Source organism: Rhinatrema bivittatum, chromosome 7, assembly GCF_901001135.1.
Source record: "Rhinatrema bivittatum chromosome 7, aRhiBiv1.1, whole genome shotgun sequence".
Classification (NCBI taxonomy): domain Eukaryota; kingdom Metazoa; phylum Chordata; class Amphibia; order Gymnophiona; family Rhinatrematidae; genus Rhinatrema; species Rhinatrema bivittatum.
The window spans coordinates 296733518-296755971 of NC_042621.1; the positions used below are offsets into that span (position 1 = coordinate 296733518).

The 22454-nt window shown below is 50.7% G+C and overlaps 1 protein-coding gene across 1 annotated transcript in view; it reads right to left on the reverse strand.

Annotated features, from left to right (window-relative positions):
• Positions 1-21242, reverse strand: part of AFAP1L2 (actin filament associated protein 1 like 2) — a 220492-nt gene extending 199250 nt beyond the window's left edge. Inside the window, exon 1 of the mRNA XM_029610465.1 lies at positions 21159-21242. Within this exon, the coding sequence (XP_029466325.1) occupies positions 21159-21174 (16 nt within the window). The 5' untranslated portion in view covers positions 21175-21242. The remainder of the gene's footprint in view (positions 1-21158) is intronic.
• Positions 21243-22454: the final 1212 nt, after the last annotated feature.

Genomic DNA, 22454 nt, shown 5'->3' on the forward strand with positions numbered 1-22454 from the left:
ACAGCTCCTCGCTGCACCACCGCTGACGAGGATAGTCAAGGGCCGGAAGCAAGAGTCAGTTCTCCTGGTGCGAGGCAAACCTTGCAACACGGATAGGATTTGTAAAAAATGTGCTTTGCCCACTCACGTGGGAGCGCGAGGAATCTCTCCGCAAGAGAGACAATGACACGTCTTTAGCCCTGGAAGGAGAAGGCCACCTCTGACGCAGAGATGGCTGCAGAAGGTGGCAGGGGGAGGGAGGGTAGAGGAGAGGTGAGCAAAATGAGGGTTAGTGAGGAGGTGGGACGATAGGAGACAGAGAGAGTTCAGATTTTGACCCTTTTGTTGTTGGGGAAGAGGCAAACCCAGTACCCACCCTACGTTTCCTCACGTTTGAGTTACCTTTTGAAACCGATTTTATTTTTATCTTTCATCGGAGTTTCTTTTGGATCCCAGGGACTCAGAATGTCATCTTGAGAGAGTGTAGGAGTTTCTCATCCAAAGAGACTCAATAACCCTTTAGAGAGGTTACTGTAAGAATGAATTCTCATTCATCCTGGGGAGGAGATGTGGACCGCAGACGTCCAGTGGCACCTCGCGGGTGTGGACCACTCTGCTATCACCTGGATAGTGAAGAGGGGAGATTGATCAGGGAAGTAAGAAATAAATTATCTTCAGATGGGGAAAGGTATGCAATATAAGACATTATGATGATTCACATTAACAGAGTTACATCTGCCTGCAACCTAAAATCTGGCAGGAAGCTTCTGACAGGAATGAAAGAAAAGATGCATAAAGTATTGCAAAGTCACAGGTTTATTGAACAGCCAAACATGTAAATGGATAGGATTGCATGAGGATTTGTAATTAGTAATTTTCACTATTCTACCATCCGTTGACAGTAAAGTTAAGTTGGAAACCACAATCGGCTTCCAGTGTGATTATTACTGCTGTATTCAACAGCGCCTTGGAGGTCAGTTTTCCCCCACCCCGAAGGGCAATCTTGGAACTCAGATGAGAACTTCAGCAAGTGCCTGGGAAACTCCGGGGACCAGAAAGCACAAGCAGGGCCTGGCGTCAAATTAGGCCTCTGTGGGTGGCCAAACGAACACGTTTGCTCTTGCTGAAATGTTAAGTTGGAATTTTGGGAAATGGGAAGGAAAAGCTTTTAAACAATTCAAACGCTGAAGGATGGAGAGGGGGAGGGTTACTGCTCCAAACCCTTGCACTAATTCCACCCATGCACGGCCTGCAGGGGTCCCGGGGCTTCCTGAGGTACTTCTGTACGGTAGCGGCGCAGCAGCGCGAGGGTGTGACCTGGCAGAGTTCATTTCTCTATGAATCCGTCCCTTCCTTTCTGAGCGAGCCACCGCTCCCGGGACTCACCAAACCACTCAGCACCGCGCAAGGCCCTCTGTCCCTACCAATTCAGCTTAAAATCTCCCCGTCTCTCTAGAAAGGACGAGTAGCAGCAGTAACAGTGGGAGATGGCATTCTGGGTTTGGTGCATCCCTGGAGCGTGGCTTGTGAGAACCGGATGGGGGCCCCTCTGCACCGAGCGCGCCAGGCTGCAAACCTTACAGCCGATATAGGGGGAAGGGGACAGGAGTGAGGGCGCGCAGGGCTGCAAACCTTACAGCCGATATAGGGGGAAGGGGACAGGAGTGAGGGCGCGCAGGGCTGCAAACCTTACAGCCGATAAAGGGGGAAGGGGACAGGAGTGAGGGCGCGCAGGGCTGCAAACCTTACAGCCGATATAGGGGGAAGGGGACAGGAGTGAGGGCGCGCTGGGCTGCAAACCTTACAGCTGATAAAGGGGGAAGGGGACTGGAGTGAGGGCGCGCAGGGCTGCAAACCTTACAGCCGATATAGGGGGAAGGGGACAGGAGTGAGGGCGCGCAGGGCTGCAAACCTTACAGCCGATATAGGGGGAAGGGGACTGGAGTGAGGGCGCGCAGGGCTGCAAACCTTACAGCCGATATAGGGGGAAGGGGACAGGAGTGAGGGCGCGCAGGGCTGCAAACCTTACAGCCGATATAGGGGGAAGGGGACTGGAGTGAAGGCGCGCAGGGCTGCAAACCTTACAGCCGATAAAGGGGGAAGGGGACTGGAGTGAAGGCGCGCAGGGCTGCAAACCTTACAGCCGATATAGGGGGAAGGGGACTGGAGTGAAGGCGCGCAGGGCTAGGCCAGAATGAGGAGCCGGCCTACATGCAAAGGAGGAAGCTTTCGGCAGAAGCGAGCCTGAAAGGCTCCGGCCAGAGCGCTCCCTGCAGATCGGACTGCGGTTAGGCACCTGCAGCCTCTCCGGCGTTTAACCAGGGATTTGGACCTCTCCTGCTGCAGCTTGGCCTTAGCCAGCACGTGTTTTGGTCACCGGTTGGAAGTAAACAGATTACATCTGACTTCAGGTAGCAGAGCTGAACTGCTCAAAGCATCAGCTTCCTCTTTCTTAACGGACTTTATTTCTAAGATTTTTTCGGAGGTGGGGGGATAGTAAAAAGTGTACCTTTTTTTTAAATTATTATTATTGTGGCTGCACCGCCTGTTTACTTTTGTTTAAATCACGTTTCGTGCGGGGGATGGGGGGAATTAGTGCCCTGCGCGGGGTGGGGGGACGGTGCCGCTCTTACTCGGGCACTTCTGCAAAGGGTTTGGAGCATTAACCCACCCCCCCCCAATATCCTTCCGCGTTTGAATTGTTTAAAAGCTTTTCCTTCCCATTTCCCCAAAACTCCCAACTTAATATTTCAGAAAGAGCAAAGGTGTTCGCTTGCCCGCCCACAAAGGTCCCCAAGCACCGGCAGTTTCGGTAAAAATAAAGGAAGCCCTCGCGCGCGCCTCTCCCGGGATCTCAGCAGGGCTCGCGGCCTGAAGGAAAATTGCCGGAAAGGGGACCGGCCAGGGGCTGATGATGGGCTCAGCTCAGGAGGGTCCCTCTTAGCATGGGGAGCCTGGGCGATGTCAGCCAACAATCAGCTCGATCCGTGTGTGTGTGTGTGTATATATATATATATATATATATATATATATATATATATATATATATTATAATATGTCACAGGAGGAGAAGCTTCTAATTCTGCAGGAATAGAAACGATAAAACACCACCACCACCACCACGAGTGCTCCTTGTTAAGCCAGAGAATTTTTATTTATTTATTTATTTATAGATTCTTTTATACCGCGGTACGTATAGACATACATCACCTCGGTTTACAGTGAAACAAATTAGCAACAGGCTTTACATGTAACAGTTTAAAAAACAGAATCCTCGACGTAGCCCAGAAATGAGTGAGAGAGCCCACACCCGACTCCCTCTGCGCCTCCTGCGATAAATAAATAACATCGCCAGTCCATCCCGCATATCCACCGACGAACGAGACGGGCAGGGAGCGCTGGGCAGAGTGGCCGAAGGCGCTTCCCATGAGGCGCACGAGGCCTTTGGAGATGCAACGCCGCAGTCCTGCCTCGGGTCGGAGGGTCACGGTGAAGGCACACAGGCTGTGGGTTTCACTCGTTTTGGTGAAGGCGCATCCCCAGCACGGCCAGCTCATTGTCAGCTGGTAAGATTTTGGGTAAATCACCGGATGAGATCTCATTATAGGACGGGATTCCACGTGAAAGTACCAGGCTGGTGACTTGTCCTGAAGAGGGAAGGGACCTCTTTTACTCTGCTTAAATAAATGGCCATTTTTGCAGGATTTCTTTTTTTTTGTTTTGTTTTGTGTGTTCTGTCCAGACCTGGGCTGACCCATAGGCGCACCAGCTCTCTGCCCTGGGGCCTCAAACTTTCCAGGGGCAGCAGCTGGCTGAAGATCTGCTGCCTTCCAGCTGTGCTGAATCTCATTCAGCCGAGAACAGCCCTTCCCCTCCCAGGCAGTGTGCAAGGAATAGGAGGGAGGGAGGAGCATGGCGCAGACAAAACAGAGCAAAGAAGAGCCACTCTGCTCCTTTCCTGTCTTAGACCTTTTGATCCCTGAGCTCCGTCTTGGGGGTGGGCAACAGTGTCTAGGGGCAGTAAAATCCCAAATCTGTCACTAGCTCTATCCTGCCAACATTTCTCAGTCCAATGAATTACACAGAAAAGTGCGTCCGTGCACTGTAACAGATACAAAAAAAGGGGTCGAATTAGCCCAAGTATGGAACTCGAGAGCAGTAGTGTCGAGCGATCATCAAGGCTTCAAGCTTGGGGATCTGTGAGAAGCTCGTCATTCCAACAATACCTTCCAAAATGTTCCTCAAAATGCCATCTGCAAGGTGACCAGGGGTGCAGAGAACTGCTTTGTGGGAACAGGGACGGATTTCGTTTTGGCCGGCCACCGTCGCCGCCCCTAGGCACTGTTTTGATGCTGATACCACCCCCACCGCTAACTCCACCCCCCACCACCACCACAACTCTCAGTGGCATGTACGGTGCCCCCCGGACCTCGCATCCAGCCTAGACTCCCATGCACAGCTCCCTCCACGGAGGCCCAGAAGGGGCGGAGCCTGTGAGCGCCGGCTTTGCCCAGGGGACTTGCTGAGCTTCGAGGATTGCTGCTGCGGGAGGAGGCAGTGCAGGCGGTGGTGGGAGGAGCACCCTCCAAGGCCCCGGGGGGGTGGGATTACAAGGCAGCGGGGGCAGGAGATTTTCCACTCCCAGATTTTGCCATCTTATGCACAGGCTTTAGAGGCCGGGGGTAAATCCAGGCCTGTTTGGTTCCCTCCATCCTTCGTCTCATCGCTGTCCACTGGCATGCCCGTTGTTGCAGATTTTCATACCCTTCGTAGACAGGCACCCTCTCCTGTCCAGCCCTTCCCCAGTATCACACAGAAAGCTTGGGCCTAGCACGGATCCTTGTGGTCCTCTTCCCTTTAAGACTTCCCTATTTGCAACCCATGCATTTAAAAATGCTTCCCATGTGCATTAATAAATATGTGTTTCGGATTGTATACATATAAATGCACGCACACACATCTGGCAGATATCCACACCAGTGTAACCCAGAACAACAAGGCAGGCTGGATTGGCCCAACTGGTCTTCACCCGCCGTCATCTGTGTTACATGGAATTGCCTCTCCACGCCTGCATCTCCCTCGCAAGGCTGAGGACTCCGGCTGCTCTCAAGAGCTCGTGGCGCTGTAAGCCATGAATGATTCATTCAGTTCGGATGAATTTCAATATTGTTCCCCCAGCTTGTTGATCGTCTCTCGGACCCCCACGCACACAATCCAGCATTCAGCGCATGCACTGGCTCGTCAGCAGCTGGCTGCTGGGCTCTTCCAAGGAACCTCTGCCGCCGCTGCTGACCCTCTCTCTTATTTTCCCCGAGTCTTCCCAAGAACTGAAATCTGATTGATTCGCCAGCTGCGGCCGATTGCCGGTCCTTGGAGATGCCCTGGGACGGACCGTTAGTGCATCCCAAACGCTAACAAGACCTGCAGGTGGAATCCACGCAGGAGGTTCCAGTAAATGCAAAAAAAACCATGCAGCCAGAAAGGCCCAGCGATTTCACATCTTGAGAGGGAAGGGAAAGCCAGGATTAATAAAAGCAGTCCTACAGGGGATAATTCAGCCCGGCTCCTCGCCCTGTGCCTGCTAAAAATAAACCTTTATCGTCCTCCAGTCCTTTTCTAAATTTATTAGAGTTTGGGAAAAGATCTACTGAGGGTTTCGGAGGATCAGTCAGGGTCCAAGCTGAAAAAGGCCGAGGCCCAGGTTCTTCTCCGTCCCAGGCGTGCAATGGCGTCGGTGGAGAGTGAGATATCTGAAGCCAGAGTGCAAGCACCACAGAGCACCTCAAAGAGAAACTGGACCGCAGAATCTTTCTGCTGGCGACATGGACTTTCCTTACCAGAATATCAAGACATCATATGCAGAAGCAATAACCGGACAAGAGCCAGCAAGTATTAAAAGACAGAACAGAGTCTAATGTAGCAAGACTGAAGAGCATGAGGGAGCTGCATACGGGGAGAGGTCCCTGCCCACAAGAGCTTACATGGGGGAAATAACAGATCAGCTGACGTGGGCAAGGCTTGTCAGCAGGATTTGAACCCAGGTCTCGTCCCCCTGCCTTGCTGTTTGTAAGACGTGCGCCAGACGGTCCCTGCTCCTTGGAGCCTGTCTCTACGGGGTTTTTTTTGTTTCACAGTCCTTGGGGCCCCGGGCAGATCCGACGTGGAAAGCCAGGGAGGACTTCGGAGTCCCTCAAACCATTCCTGCCCTTGGGATCCTCACCCCCGAGAGCTGACATTCCAGGGGGGAGGGGGAGGGGGGGGGCCTGCGGGCGGAAGTTCTGCATCCTAAAAATAACTCGGCTGAGGAATTTAAAATGCTGACCTGCACGTTCGTTCCCCTGACCCCTCGGATGCCGTTCTCACACACCAGCGCTGCTGAGCTTCAGTCCCGCACTTCTGCCGAGGGGAATCTCGCTTGCCCTCGCGCTCGGAGATCTGAAGCGGGGGGGGCGCTATCTGCGTACAAGAAACGGACCTGGGCGGGCAGGTGGGGGCCAGGACCCCCACGGCGGAGCCCGGAATCTCAGCCTTGCCCATCTTTAAATGATTCCTCCAACCTTCACGTGGGCTTTGGAAGCACCAGAACAAAACATTTTAGAAACCTCAGAGGGGGCAGCAGTCACTCTGATTTGTCTTTCATTCCTGAGCCAACAGAAGTGTTTTGAAAGCTCCACAGTAGGTTCGCCTCCCCACCAAGGAGAGGGCGATCCGGTCTTGAATGTTTTTTTTTTTGCTTCAGGGTAAGCGGAACTACATCTCCCAGCATGCAACGGGGCAAACCTCGGCCTGGATGGGTCCGTTCAGGTCGGGCCTGCGTGAGAGGGGGGGGGGGCAACCCCCACAGCGCGTACTTAGCGTCGTGCAGGTAACGCACGGACGTTTCGTGAACAGAGAGCGGGCCTTGCCAAATCCTCCCGCTTCCTCCAAGCCCAGGGCTTCCCGGACCGGTCCTGGCGGGCCCCCACAGCCGTAAACGTGCATAAACCGGGTCTCTGGGGCCTAGGTAAAGTTATTGACTGCCGATTTGCTGTGAATTTCCCGGAACCCCCCGCAGGGAGTGGGGGTCACCGGGAAGCCACACTCCGAGCAGCCACTGCCTGCCAGGTTTGCTGGGCCAGGGCTCCAGCTCATTCTGGCAGCTCTTACGTTCTCGCTGGGCGGAAGGAGATGCGGCAGTAATAAGAGCTTTCCCTGTTTTCTTCTAAAAACAATGTTTAACTTAAGGAAAAGAGAGAGAGAGAAAGCGAGACAAAAAGAAGGCTCCAGAAATAAGCCCAGAACAGGAAGCCGGAGAGCTACAAAAACAAAGCTCGTTCCTATTTTAAGGAAGGCAGGTAGCGCTGCTGTTTCATTACATCCGTCCATGCTCAGATTCACAGACACGGGAAGATGGCTGTAAGTAAATTCCAGCAAGGAAGGCAGATGAGTCCCCAAAGGAAGTCTCTCCCCGCTCCGGTTCTTTGTGGAGCAGGAGGAAGGGTGTGCATAAGCTTTGCAGAGCCGCGGTTCTGAACCCAGCCCTCAGGTTACACCCAGCCAGACTGACTTTAGGCTATTCAAAATGAATATGCATGAAATAAGATTTGCATACGCTGCCTCCTTTGTATGCAAAGTGATCTCAAACGTAGTCACTGGGGATATTCTGGAGACCCGACTGGCTGGGGGGCGCCCTGAGGACCGGGTCGAGAGCCCCTGATCTAGCGCACACAGAGCCCGCCCTTACGTTAAAAGGAGGTCCCTTCACATCTGGAGACGCGACCCGGAGAGTCTTCGGCCTCGCACCACAACATCTGCAAAAGCAACGCTGCTACCAGAATCGTCACTACGAAGACCCCCTGCAGGTTCAGAGCGGGCCCTGGTCCCAGACTTAATCCACTTTTTGGATCCTGAACTGCCTCCTCAAGGAGTGAAACCAGACTTACGAATCCAGAAGTCAGAAGCATTCGCGATTTATCAAGGAGTGGCACCACGTCCCCGAGGCTATTAGTTGTTCTGCGGGTATCGTGGCACAAGCCTCCAGGGCCTCCGTGGCATTCACACGTGTGAGAGGGAGGATAAGGGGGGGGGGGTGATGGTGCAGGAGCGGGTCCGCGTCAGCTCATGAAGAAACGCCCCCCCCTCGTCTACTGTCATTAGAGAAGAGGAAAAGTATTTTACTTGGGTTAACCAAGCAGATACTCCCAATAGATCATAGAGGAGCCATATCTGGCTAATCAGAAAGTTCAATATCTATAAAGTATCTTTTATTTGTCGGCGGGTCCTTTAAAAACAAACATCCTCTTCTTGAGCATTTTTAGGATGATGAAAACATTTCGATGTTTAACTTCTGCTTTGCACATTATACCTAAGCACCTCTTGACCCATGCGGGATCCTCCCTCCCCTTCCCCTGTCAACAATCCGCAGTGACAAGCGAAGAGGATGGGGTGTTACGCAAGAAACTGGAGCCATAGTAATGTGAGTATGACCAGCGAGTCAATACGCCTGAGTTCCCCTCCCCAGCCACAGAGGACATTACTGCTTCGGCAGCAGATCAGAAGAAGAAACACTGCGCTGGATATCGGACACGTAGCCTCCGGACCGGAATGGAAGGTTTCTATCTGTGGTAGAGTCGCGTGGCTGCCGTGTTAACCCACTTGAATTTTATTTTCCTGTTCTATCTGGGGGAGCAAAAGAGAAGAACTCAACAAGGTCTGCCCAGTTATACCGCACTGCAAAGATGTAGTCCAGCCGCCGGCCACCGAAGCCCGACCGCTGACTTAAGAAATTGCCATGCTGGGTCAGACTAAGGGTCCATCAAGCCCAGCATCCTGTTTCCAACAGAGGCCAAAACCAGGCCACAAGAACCTGGCAATTACCCAAACACTAAGAAGATCCCATGCTATTGATGCAATTAATAGCAGTGGCTATTCCCTAAGTAAACTTGATTAGTAGCAGTTAATGTACTTCTCCTCCAAGAACTTATCCAATCCTTTTTTAAACACAGCTATACTAACTGCACTAACCACATCCTCTGGCAACAAATTCCAGAGTTTTGTGCGTTGAGTGAAAAAGAATTTTCTCTTCCCCTTATCCAAGCCAATTTGTGTTTTCTTCCTCGTTACTTCTCTACGATCCCGGGTAGATGAGTACCAGTGTCCCACACTCAATCCAAAACCCAGTTTCCCCATTGCCTTTCCTCCAATCTTTGTAAGCTAAACAAACTGGCAAGGCTGTTGCTCAAATATCCAGCCTGCTAGGACAGTATCCAACCATCCTCCAATCAGCCGGTACAAAACCGGTTATCTCATGGCCTGCAGTATCGTTAGGTCATGCTTCCTTTACTTGTCCTTTGCTTTGTCCATATCATTTCTCCCCTGGTTTCTTCCCTCCCAACCCTGTTCCTAGCACTGTCATAGAATATGACGTCAGTCAGCAATCTTGAGGCCCATCCAGTCCACCCCACCTCACTCCTGAAGGAGTGCCTGAGACCCCAGTCTCCCCTTCACCTTCTCGCTACTAAGGATACTCTGTGCATATCCCATGCTTATCCCATGCTTTCTTTAACTCTGTTACCATTTTTGTCAAATTTGAGGTGATTAAATTTACCGATGACACAAAATTATTCAAAGTTGTTAAATCGCAAGAGGACATTGCAAAACTGGGAGACTGGTCAAGCAGATGAAACTGAATGTGGACAAGTGCAAAGTGATGCACTTAGGGAAGAGCAACCCAAATTATATCTGCAAAATGCAAGGCTCCACATTAGGAGTCACCACTCAGGAAAATGATCAAGGTGATCATTGATAATACATTGATTATCGTTGATAATACATTAACATCTTCTGCTCAGTGTGCAGCAGCAGCCAAGAAAGCAAACAGAATGCTGGGGATTATTAGGAAAAGATTGGAGAATAAAACACAGAATATCATAATGCCTCTGTATCGCTCCATGATGTGATCTCATCTTGTGTGCAGTTCTGATCACATCTCAAAAAAGATATGGAAGAATTAGAAGGTGGTACAGAGAAGGACAACCAAAATGATAAAGGGGATGAAACAATTCCCCTATGAAGAAAGGCTAAAGAGGTTAGGACTCTTCAGCTTGGAGAAGAGATGGCTGAGGGGGAGATATGATAGAGGTCTATAAAATAATGAAAAGGGGGACACACAATGAAGTTACAGGGTAACACATTTAAAACTAATAAGAAATAATATTTTTGTACTCGATGCATAATTAAACTCTGGAATTCGTTGCCAGAAGATGGGATAAAAGTTATTAATGTAGCTGCGTTTAAAAAAGGTTTGGACAAGTTCCTGGAGGAAAAGTCCATTAACCATTATTAAGCTGGACTTGAGGAAATCCACTGCTTTTTCTTGGGATAAGCAGCTAGGAATCTCTCTACCCCCCCCCCCCCCCCCCTGGGATCCTGCCAGCTACTTGTTGCAGATCTTAATGTCATCTATATAAAAAGGCAAACTCTTCCTTCCAACCCCTGCGCAATAATTGGGTGCCCAGAGGGCAGATTCCTGAGGTGCTCCACCCGGAGGCAACGGGAACACCTTTTTTGATTGGGGGGGGGGGGGTCAGATAAACCATCCCTGCCCCCTCGATCCCTAGCTGCTGATGCCGTGTGGGCAAAAGCCTGGTCTGGCCGTGGTCCCACCCCAGTTCTGCCTGGGACTCCGCTAATCGCCTTTCTTTCCTCTTCCCTTTTGTCTCTGTTGTCCACCCCTCAGCCAGTCTCCAGTCCACTGCTCCAGCTTGGGACCCGCCTGCTGGCTGTTCAGTTTTACTCACTCGTCAGCCTCCTAGGCAGGGCACTGTCTGAAACCCTAGCAAACCACAGCCAGCCCAGAACTTCAGCTTTCTTTTCCGACCAAGTCTTCACTGGATGAGGTCTGCTTACGTTGCATGCTCTGAGTCTATTCGGGCCGATACAGTAAGGAGCGGTAGGGAGAGCTGCGTTAGTGCCGGGCGCACCCGCGTTTGCCGCACGCACAGTGCAGCTCACCTACCGCTCCATCCTGTATGTAAATAGCTTGCAAATGCAAGCTGCATCTAAGAAGCGTCCGTGAAGCGTTAGGCCCGCGCAACCCATTTTACTGTATAGGCACTTTATACAGCTCCTATACAGTATCCTGGGCGCGCTGGTACCTGTCATTTCAAATGACCTTTGAAATGACAGGTACCAGGAAGTGGATCCCAACTTTAACCCAAGAAAACCTAAAAACTTAAAATCCCCTCCTCCCGAAGCGACTCGACATGTACCAACTTATTTTTTGTTGCTTTTTCAGCCCTTTCAGCCTTCTCTGCCGTCCTCCGGAGGGGGCAGCCGGTGGCGAAAGCGGCTTCCAGCGGTCCCCGCACAGGTCCCGGTTCTCCTGACTCAGCCGCTCCAGCTGCACCTCCAGCTCCTCGATGCGCCGCCGCTGCGTCTCCAATAACCTCTGCTGGCTCTCGATGATGTTGTTCAGCTCCAGCAGGTACTCCACGGCGCGGTTTGGGCTCTCGGCTCCAATGGCTAGAGCCAGCGAAGCGCATGACGTCACGGCGCGAGCGAAGCGAAGCGTACTTTCATTGGCTTGAGTGCCCAAATTGGGCGCTCAAGCCAATGAAAACACATGGACAGGCGAGCGTGACGTACGCCGTGACATCACGCACGCGCGTTCATGTGCTTTCATTGGCTTGAGCGCCCGTCAATTTGGGCGCTCAAGCCAATGATAGTACGCTTCGCTTCGCTCGCACCATGACGTCATGCGCTTCGCTGGCTCTAGCCATTGGCTTGAGCGCCCAAATTGACGGGCGCTCAAGCCAATGAAAGCACATGAACGCGCATGCGTGACATCACGGCATATGTCACGCATGCCCATCCATGTGCTTTCATTGGCTTGAGCGCCCGTCAATTTGGGTGCTCAAGCCAATGAAAGTACGCTTCGCTTCACTCGTGCCGTGACGTCATGCGCTTCGCTGGCTCTAGCCATTGGAGTCGAGAGCCCGAACTGCGCCGTAGAGTACCTGCTGGAGCTGAACAACATCATAGAGAGCCAGCAGAAGTTATTGGAGAAGCAGCGGCGGCGCATCGAGGAGCTGGAGGTGCAGCTGGAGCGGCTGAGTCAGGAGAACCGGGACCTGCGCGGGGACCGCTGGAAGCTGCTTTCGCCGCCGGCTGCCCCCTCCGGAGGACGGCAGAGAAGGCTGAATGGGCTGGAAAAGCAACAAAAAGTAAGTTGGTACATGTCGAGTCGCTTCGGGAGGAGGGGATTTTAGGTTTCCTTTTGGGGGAAAGTTTGCCGTCTACCCTTACCCCCTGCCTCTAACGCAGGGATAGGGGTAGGCGGTAAATTAGCAGGTTAAACGCGCGGCTAAACTGCAGGTTAAAAAGGCGATAGACGGGGCTCGCGTTACTGAATGGGGGGGAATAGCTAATCCGATCGTTGACATCTGATATACATGCCGCGGGCGGAAGGGGTTACTTGTTGATTTAAAGAGGCGGTAAGAATGGGTTAAAGGGGATAGTGGATCGCGGGTTGGGCTAACGCGGCCAAATTGTGAGTAAAAGGCGGGTTAGAAGCAGGGTAACCGCGGCCGCACTTTACTGCATTGACCTGTATGTAAGTTATTTTAGAGTGAACAGTGTGTTTTTAAATTGTTTTTATATTCATGTTTATTTTTTGACATTGCTGAGATTAGCAGGTTATGGATTATTTTCAATGAATAAATGATTAATACATCACAATTTATTACTCTCCATTTTTGAAAGAATATCACCCACAACTGTGTAGGGCACATTAAGTACCAATAAGCATACGGAGATATAGAAATATGACGACTCGCAGTACATGCAAGCCCCTCAGAGAGAGTAATATATGCAATGCAGAGACCTTCATAAAGTGCCTGCAGTGCAGAACCTACATAAAACAAGACAAAGCCAGTGAAAAGGCACACAATGACCCTGTTACATACCACCCCCTAGAAAGCAAGAGCCAATTAGGTGATAAGGTGCAAGATATTATCCAGGTCCCATGAGATCTCATCAGGTACTGTACTTGCTCAGATTTCATATGTATACCAGCGGGGTCATCAAAACACAAGCCCGGGTTTCATAATTATTGCAAGTCTGTGTACTCTCTCAGATTCCAAACTAATACCAAGCCAGATATCCAGGGCAACGCAACCAATTAAAAGCCTGCTAGAAGAGTGGGGGCTTCGTCTGCATCCTGAAGTAAAGGTCATCCTGGGTTGGCCATAGCTGTACGGGGAGAATTCCAGAGGGCAGGAGCTCCCTTAGAAAGGCCACCTGTTGAGTTTTAGACCACGTATTCCTTGCAGCGGAGACGTGGTCAGGCAGGCTCCCTGAGAGGACCTTAAAGACCAAGAGTAGGGGTGGGCAACTCCAGTCCTCGAGTGCCGCAAACGGGTCTGGCTTTCAGGGTATCCATAATGAATATGCATGGGATATAATTCCATGCACTGCCTCCATAGTATGAATATATATATATATATATATATATATATATCATGCAAATTTGTTGTGGATCTTCTGAAAACCAGATCTGATTGCGGCACCCGAGGACCGGAGTTGCCTACCCCTGACCAAGAGGGAGTATAAAAGGGTAGCCTGTCCCTCAAATATGCGGATGTGTTTCCTCTCAGGGCCTTGAAAATCAGAGATGGAATTTTAAATTTGGCCCTATAGAGCACTGCTGACCAGTGTAGAGTTTGCAGACCGGGAGTGATATGGTCCTGCCACTCGCAGGCCTCTAATATTTGTGCCGCAGTGTTTTGGATTAACCGAAGCTGGTGAAAGCCCTTGGTTGCCAGTCTATTATAATAGTGCATCGCAGTGATCAGCCAGCCATGAGGCTATTGCACGACTACCATGACCAAACTGAAGCTGGTGAAAGCCCTTGGTTGCCAGTCTATTATAATAGTGCTTCGCAGTGATCAGCCAGCCATGAGGCTATTGCAGGACTACCATGACCAGACTGAAGCTGGTGAAAGCCCTTGGTTGCCAGTCTATTATAATAGTGCTTCGCAGTGATCAGTCAGCCATGAGGCTATTGCAGGACTACCGTGACCAAACTTGCCTTTTCAATGAATGGTTGAAGACAAGGCGGTTAACGCAGATGATGAAAGCAACTTTTAAAAGTTGCTGGGATTTGAAGACACGTAGCACAGAGACCAGCAGAATCTCATGGCTCCTCACCTGTAGTTTTAAGGAGAGCTTGCGGTTTCTGAAAGGGACTTTGATATCAAGGACTTGGCAGCTTGAATTCTGAACCTACAGAATCTCCGTTTTCCTCCGGCTCAGATAGAGTTTGTTGGATTTAGCTCGTTCATGAATGGCAGAGAGGCAAGTACTGTAGTTCTCTGGTCTCTAGTCATCCTAATAAGGATTGATCAGATTTGTTTGACATGACCTCTTTCCTGTTAAAACCATGCTGAGCTCACTGGCTTCTAAATACTTCACTACTCTTTTCTTCAGTAAAGTCTCCATTAATTTTCCTACCACCAAAGTAAGACTAACCAGCCCACAGTTTCCAGCCGCCTCTCTGTTACCCTCAGGACCACTCCTGTTTCCAAAGATCTACTGAACAGATCCTTCAGCAGACTTGCCAGAACCTCTCTGGACTCCCTTAATATCCTAAGGTGTATACCATCAGGCCCCGCAGCTTTGCCACTTGCACTTCTGCCAGCTGCTGCATGCAAACCCTTTCTTCCATAAATGGCACAACATCAAACCCATTACCATATGTACTCCCGCCAACAATTCTCAGTACTTCTCCAATCCTTTCTTCAGCAAATACTGAACATCAATATTTATTTCAAATTTCTGCTTTTTCCTTGTTTTCCTCCACACATTTCTCCTTTTCTCCTCTTAGTTTTACAATCACAGACACTTAAAAAAAAAAAAAGAAAAAGCTGTCGCCTAGTGGTCTTTTTGTCCTGACTACCTTCCCTGCTTCACTCGGAAGGACCAGATATTCTTCCCTGTACTCCTCCTTCTGAGATCCTTTGTACTTTTCCAATACTAATCTTGTTCTCGCCCTTTCATTTTTAGGCACCTCTGCAGTACCTAAGTACTTAGGGCTGGTCGAGTTGTCTATGGGAGAAGCACTGATCTGTGAAAAGAGAAGACTAGGATTACCAGATGCAAAAAACAGACTGGGAACAAAAGTAATCATTAACTCACCATATAAAATGTAAAAAAAACACTGAGCAACACACGCAGTATCGATTTGCAACTACGCCATGCCCTTTCTGATATAGTTGATTTTTCTCTTCCCTTAAGGCAGTCGAATGGTATGGAGAATTTTCTGGGCAATCCTGAGGTGTCAGCCTGAGGTGTCACTGCTCTATATTGGGCTATCTTGACAGGTAGATTTGCAACGATGAGTTCTTCATCCTTAATAGATAAATGGAATGCAGGTCTGGGTACAACTCTGGATGCCAAAACACGGACACGTATCTATCTGGCCTTGCGTCGTCCAGCCTGCGCCTGACCTCAGCTCCCAGTCCGTGCCCTGATGTTCCAGAGAAGACGCGTCCTACTGCTCCCCAGAAGGACAGGGCTCAGTCTGGAGGAGAGGGGCTTGTTTAGGCAGTAGACCAGCTCCAGTCCTGTCCTGCAGTCCTGGACTGCCTCTGTGGGGGGAGGAGTTCCCCGACTCCATCCTCCCAGTCCATGACAGTTTACCAGCCGAGTTACCAGACTGGTCACAGATGCTGATATTTGAAAGCTTTTAAGGAGGAGTTTTGGGATGAAAGAAAAAAAAAGAGAAAGATGTCCTCATTCCACATTGACAGATACTGTAAAGAAGAAATGGCCAGGAGGGGAATAATAAAAACGTAATTGCAGTTTAGACTGAAAAACAGGGAACCTTCTTCCCCGGTAAGGAGCCTTGGCACCTCTGATCGGTCAGGACGGCAGGCTCTCCACCTGGGTTCTCCCACCGCTAGCTTCAACCCTACATCTACTGGATCAAGGAGCGTGGGAGCTGCCCTCGTCTGGCCCGGGAGCCTCCGTGGTAGCAGAACCTATCAGGTATCCTCATTCTGGGGGCAGCAGCACCTCTGGCACCCAAGACGAGTGAGCTGGGGAGCTCCCTCACAGGAAGTGTTGTGCTGAGGCTGGAAGGGGAGCGGTTACCCCTCCTGATGCACGTCCTGACTTGTAGTGGTGATTTGCAAAAGGAAGAAGGACCAGAGATAAAGGTTCGGGGGGGGGGGGGGGGGTGCAAGTTCCAGAATGCAAGACTGCCTGAAAGTCTCCCGCCAAACGCGGGGGTCGCTCAGCATGCAGATTATACAGAATGCAGTGATAATGATTGCAGCCCCCTGTGCATTTGCCGGAAAAGCCTATAAAAGCCTCCGGTCAGAGCACCAGGGAAGGAGGCCAGGAAGTGCCTTAGAAAGCTGAGATTCCGCAGGACACAGTCCCCCAGGGAGGGAGATGATAGCAGGCAGTCTCCCACTCCATTCCCTAACTGCGCCCTCTCCCCCACCCCCCCACACACTCAGTAGAAGGTGCAGTCATCATCCATAGCAGTAAAACTTGGAGGCATCATGCAATGCTTTTTACAAGGTTTTGGCTTCTATAGAGAGAGAGGGGCAAGGGGCCGGGAATAGCCCTGCTGCCCCGCCCTCTGCTCCAAGAATGCACTGGCCGGAAACTTCCTTGTAAACCCCAAAGCCCATGTGTGCATGTCCTGGGCAGGGCAGAGGTCAGATATCCTACCCAGGGCATGGGGCTCGATGCATGGTCAGAGCTGCTGCTGCTGCGCTACCGAAGGCAATGAAGCTGCAGGGAGAGCGTGGCCAGTCTGAAAACCATATCGGAGGACCCACCGTGAACACGGACAACCGGAGGAGGGGGGAGGCAAAGAACGGGGTCTGTGGTGGTCATTTTTTCTCAGCGCCCCAGGGATCTGTTCTGCGACCACTGCTTTTCAATATATTTACAAATGACCTGGAAATGGGGGCAAGAAGTGAAATCATTCAACATTGTCAAATCACAAGAGGATTGTAAGAAATTGCAAGAAGACCTTGCAAAACTGAGAGACTGGGCAAATGAAATGTGGACCAATGTTACCTAAAGTTGATATAAATTATATTAGTTGCATCAATTCTAATTGATAATTAACTTGGTTGATATCAGTTACTTACAAAATGTATTAAAATTGTTGTATCTGTGGTCGCCGATAAAGGCCACCGAGAAAGTTACTTACAAAATGTATTAAGTTGTTGTATCTGTAAACCGGAGTGAAGGCAGCTAGCTAAACTTTGGTATCTAAAAGCATTTAAATAAATAAATAAATAAATAAGTAAGTAAGTGCAAAGTGATGCACTAGACAGATATTTATCGTGGAAGTAGCGGGCTATAACATTTTAAATAAATAAATAAATGCACCTAGAGGGCATAATAACCCAAATTATAGTATTAGCTATACAATGCAAGGTTTCATATTAGGAGTCACCACTCAGGAAAAGGATCAAAGCACCTTTGTTATTATTAGGAAAGGAATGGAGAATAAAACAGAGAACATCATAATGCCTCTGTATCGCTCCATGGTGCAGCCTCATCTTGAGTACTGAGTGCAGTTCTGATCACCACATCTCAAGAAAGATAAAGCAGAATTAGAAAATATATAGAGAAGAGCAGCCAAGATGATAAAGGGGATGTAACACTTTCCCTATGAAGAAAGGCTAAAGAGTTTAGTACTCTTAAGCTTGGAGAAGAGACGGCTGAGGGGAGACATGATAGAGGTCTATAAAATAATGAGTGGAACAGAACGTTTTACTCTTTCAAAAAGTACAAAGACCAGGGGGGACACAATGAAGTTACTGGGTAATGCATTTAAAACTAATAAGAGAACATATTTTTTTTACTCAATGCATAATTAAGCGCTGGAATTCGTTGCCAGAGGATGTGGTGAAAGCTATTGGTGTAGCTGCATTTAAAAATAGGTTTGGACAAGTTCCTGGAGGAAAAGACCATTAACCACTATAAAAGTGGAGATGCAAAAATCCGCTGCTTATCCCTGTGCTAAGCAGCTTGGAACCTACCTACCCTTTGGCATCCTGCCAGGTACCTGTGACCTAGATTGGCCCCTGTCGGAAACAGGGCTTGATGGACCTTTGCTCTGACTGGCATGGCAATCTTATGTTCTTATGAGATTAGGTACATATATTTCAAGTGTTGATGATTCTGACTGCCAGTCTTCCTGTCACGGGTCCTCCCTAAGCTGCTGCTTCTTGACATAAGTGTACATAGTAATACTGGCTGGTGTGATGAAACCTGTACTGCCAGAGAACTAAGGAAATTGTTGAGTAAGGGATCAATTCAACCTACGACCCACACTGATGAGGAGGGTCTGCCGACCAAACTGGCCAGAGGCCTTCAGATCTTCCTTTCGTATCTGGTAAGGTCATGGCCTGGCGCGATAAACTGCACGCACACACAGTTTTACAGAAGTGATCCATTTAGAAGTGGCTAATGACCAAGTCAAGACGCAGGAAAGACAGTTCTGAGCCGTCTGGTCTGAATATGCCTTGCCCTGTGACTTGTAGGTCAGTTCTGCTCAGGGTAGTGATGCTGGTTACACAGATTTTTTTGTGTCTTTCCACATGGCCCTAGTATACAGTACGGAAAGAAAAAAAACAAAACCCGATGACTACAGATTCCAGCAGGATGTGTTCATTCTGCAGGCAGGATCATCAGACAATGAGCTGACAGTCCCTGTCTTAGGGTGGGATAAAGCTTCTTTGTACTGTGTTCTCTCTGTGCCTGACTGGGCTATTAGAGAAGGCTGGATTAAACCTGCGGGCGGGAAGTCATAGCACACAACAGTCTCCCAGGGATCTGTGAAAGCATCAGGACGCTTTAGAAACAGGAATATTTAAAAGCATAAAATCAGACTGCTCTTCTTGTTCTGTGTTCCTTTGAACAGAGTTGATTGTTTTTCTGTCTGAATAACAGGCTCCATCTTTTTGGTGTACAGCTGCTTCCTCTCCTGGACCTAATCCTGGGGTTAGGACATCATAATCACTGATTCCGATGTCACAATTCAACTCTGTGACTGCATGACAAGGTGAAGGGCAAGATGGGAGCGCTGAGGGGGCTTCCCAAATTTGCCCTGGTCACCCCCACAGTCGGTTGGATTTTTAGGATATCTTATTTATTTATTTATAACTTTTATATACCGGCATTCGTAAAAACATCATGTCGGTTTACAGGTAACTGAGAAAGGAAATTACAATGATAGGTGGAGGAAGGATAGTTAGATAAAAAGGTAAGGTAACTTTACTGTGGAGCCAACGAGCGTCACAGTTAATATGGTTAAATAGATGAAATGAACTGATAAAAGAGATTACATATAAAAACCATATTAGAAAAAATCAACTATGTACAAAAGGAAGCAATTCTAGGGATAGGGCGGGGGGGGGGGGAAGCGCACAGGGGAAGGGGGGAGGAAGAGGGGATGAGAGGGATGCGAAAGGTGGCAGGGGTATGCAGGGAGCAGCATTAGGGAAGGGGGATACAGGGTAAAGTGGGGCAGGGTGGGAGGGGGGTGCTGTACACAGTATAAGGCGGATGAATATGCATGATTTCATGCATATTCATCTTCAATGAATATGCATGAAATCAGTTTGCATGCGCTGGATCTCCAGAATATGCACATTTATTTTTTTTTGATCTGGCAGTTTCCTCCTAATCTTCAGTCAGAACCAGGCCTGGGATGTGGTGCCAAGAGCCTTCATTTGCAACCACCTGACCCGGGGGGGGGGGGGGGGTTCTCCCTATTTTATATCCCCTCCTAGCTTACATTCAGCCCAGTCATTGTTGTGAGGGTCCCTTCCAGACTATGCCCGTGACAACTTCCCCTGGGGGCCATGAACACTGCCCCCCCTCCCCAGCCCCAGCCAGTAAGAGACCCGATGCAGGGGTCACATGGGGGCCCTTCCGCACGGCGGCGCTTACCAGCCGAGCTGCCAGGCCCGGCTTCGGTGAGAGCCTCCTGCCCCCTCCCGCAGGCTCACCGAGGACATCCTGAGCAGCCGCGGAGCCGCCGGGGCGGGGGAGGGCCCCGCTCAGCTTCTCGGGCTGCTCCCTTCACAAGTCACCCCCCTCTCTCACGCCCCTGCTCAGCGGCCCAACCTCGCTGACGTCAAACAGGCAGGAGGCGCCGGAAGCCATAAATAAAAAGCAAAGCAACCCACAGCCCTGCCGAGCATGCCAGGGCCAGCCACGGGTGCCAGGCGGGGGCTCGCTCCCGCCCAAATCCCCATCAGCCAGGGCAGAGAGGGGGCGGCCCCACAGGGCCTAAAGCGCTGCTTTCCAGCAGCAGCCCCTCTTATACCGCGCCGGGCAGGCAGTAACACAGCAAGGAGGAGAGCGGCTTCTTCTTCATCTTCTCCCACCCACTCTATAAACGGCAGATAGAAGGCAAACCGAGTGCACGCAGACACCGTACTTGATGTGCACTTTGTTATTCTTAGGCCTCCCTTGTGGTTTTTGCGCAAAGCTCTTCTATATTTCTTAAATTGGATTTGGAATTAAAGGCGTTTTGTAAGCTGGCCTAGGACCCCCCTTTTTTATTTTTAAAGCCCCAGACTGCTGTAATCAGCTATGTGGGGGCTTTTCAGATCATTAAGGACCCCATTCGCTAAGGGCTTCTCTCATAGACACAAAATCGGAGAAAAGCCTTATTGCATCTGCCTCTAAAACTGGCAGCCAAAATGAAGTCAGCGGGATCCTCCTGCCTCTCAGTTCTGTTTGCCCTTTTAATCCTAAAGAGATATTAACTCCCCCCGCATCGCGGATCCCGACACGTAAAGGGTGCCGCTGTGCTGATCGCCATCAGAAGGAAACCGCCCGGCGAAGCGGCACCTGAACAGCGCTTACCAGCAGCATCGCAGCAAAGAAAGGCGGCGCGGGAAGAAGAAGAGCACCAGAGGCTGGAGCTGAGCTTTAAGGGCAGGTCCGCGCCTTCCTCTCGGGGGTGAGGACTCCCAGGGATGCCCCCTTACGGTTCAGCACTGCCCTAAGCTTCCCACGGAGCAGCGGCGGGCAGGGGTCGGGACGAGACAAATAATCAGCCGTGGCACCCCCGGCTTCTCCTCCCCACCCAGAAAACCTGCTCTCTCCCCCCCCGCAGAGCCCCGGTGCCCCGGGATCCCCCCCCCCCCCCACGCTACCTCGGAACTTCTCCATGGCTCCCAGCGGTGCATCCAGCGGTGCATCCAGCGGTGGCGGCGGCGGCCCCCAGACTGCCGCTCTGCTCCCGGCCGCCGCTGGCTGGGCTGCGCCGCTGGCCCCTCCCCCCCGCGCAGCCACAGCTGGCCAGCGCCGGGGGAGCCCCGTGCAGATGTGCGGGGCGGGGCCGGGAGCCTGCAGGTGACAGCGGCGGGTTTGGGGGAAGCCGAGCCCACACCGGGCAGGTTCGCCGCTCTCCAGCCCCAGTTTGGTTTCGGGGTTTTTTTTTTAATTGGGGGGATTTGTCCCCCCACGTTTTGCAGAAAGGTTCAGCTGACAAAGAGCAAACTGCCACACAAGGAAAAAATATCAGTGTTAAGAAAATTTTTGACAACTTTCCATGGTTCCACATTAGGCGAGACAGTCCAGAGTCTTTAGGGGGGGTCCGTGTTACACTTCTTTTTGCTTTCTGAAGTTTTCCTTTCTTAGCTGGAATCACGAGACTCTTCTTTTCCAGCTGTAAACAGTAATCATCATTTTGTTTATTACATGTGCTCCTTACTTTTCCCACCAGGTTACATCCTGCAGCCTATTCACCCTCCCTGCAGCCCAGTAACACAATGAGGCTCCTCGGCCAGACCTTGCCTGTCTCTGAAAGCTGGGTGACCTGCACAGCGATCTGAGTGCACCCGGCTTCCCCAGGTCTCACTCATACAATGCCCAGCTCTCAGCTGTACGAACTTCACCACCGCCTCCACCTTATCCTTTCATGACCAGCAGGTGTCACTGTTATGGAATGACTGGGAATACCCACTTAGCCCAGGGAGTAAATAATCCCTCCTTCTAGTCCTAGAGGTGACAGGCTCTGTATCCCTGCTCCCATCCCCTGATCCCTCCAGTCCTAGAGGTGACAGGCTCTGTATCCCTGCGCCCATCCCCTGAGCCCTCCAGTCCTAGAGGTGACAGGCTCTGTATCCCTGCGCCCATCCCCTGATCCCTCCAGTCCTAGAGGTGACAGGCTCTGTATCCCTGCGCCCATCCCTTCATCCCTCCAGTCCTAGAGGTGACAGGCTCTGTATCCCTGCTCCCATCCCCTGATCCCTCCAGTCCTAGAGGTGACAGGCTCTGTATCCCTGCTCCCATCCCCTGATCCCTCCAGTCCTAGAGGTGACAGGCTCTGTATCCCTGCGCCCATCCCCTGATCCCTCCAGTCCTAGAGGTGACAGGCTCTGTATCCCTGCGCCCATCCCTTCATCCCTCCAGTCCTAGAGGTGACAGGCTCTGTATCCCTGCACCCA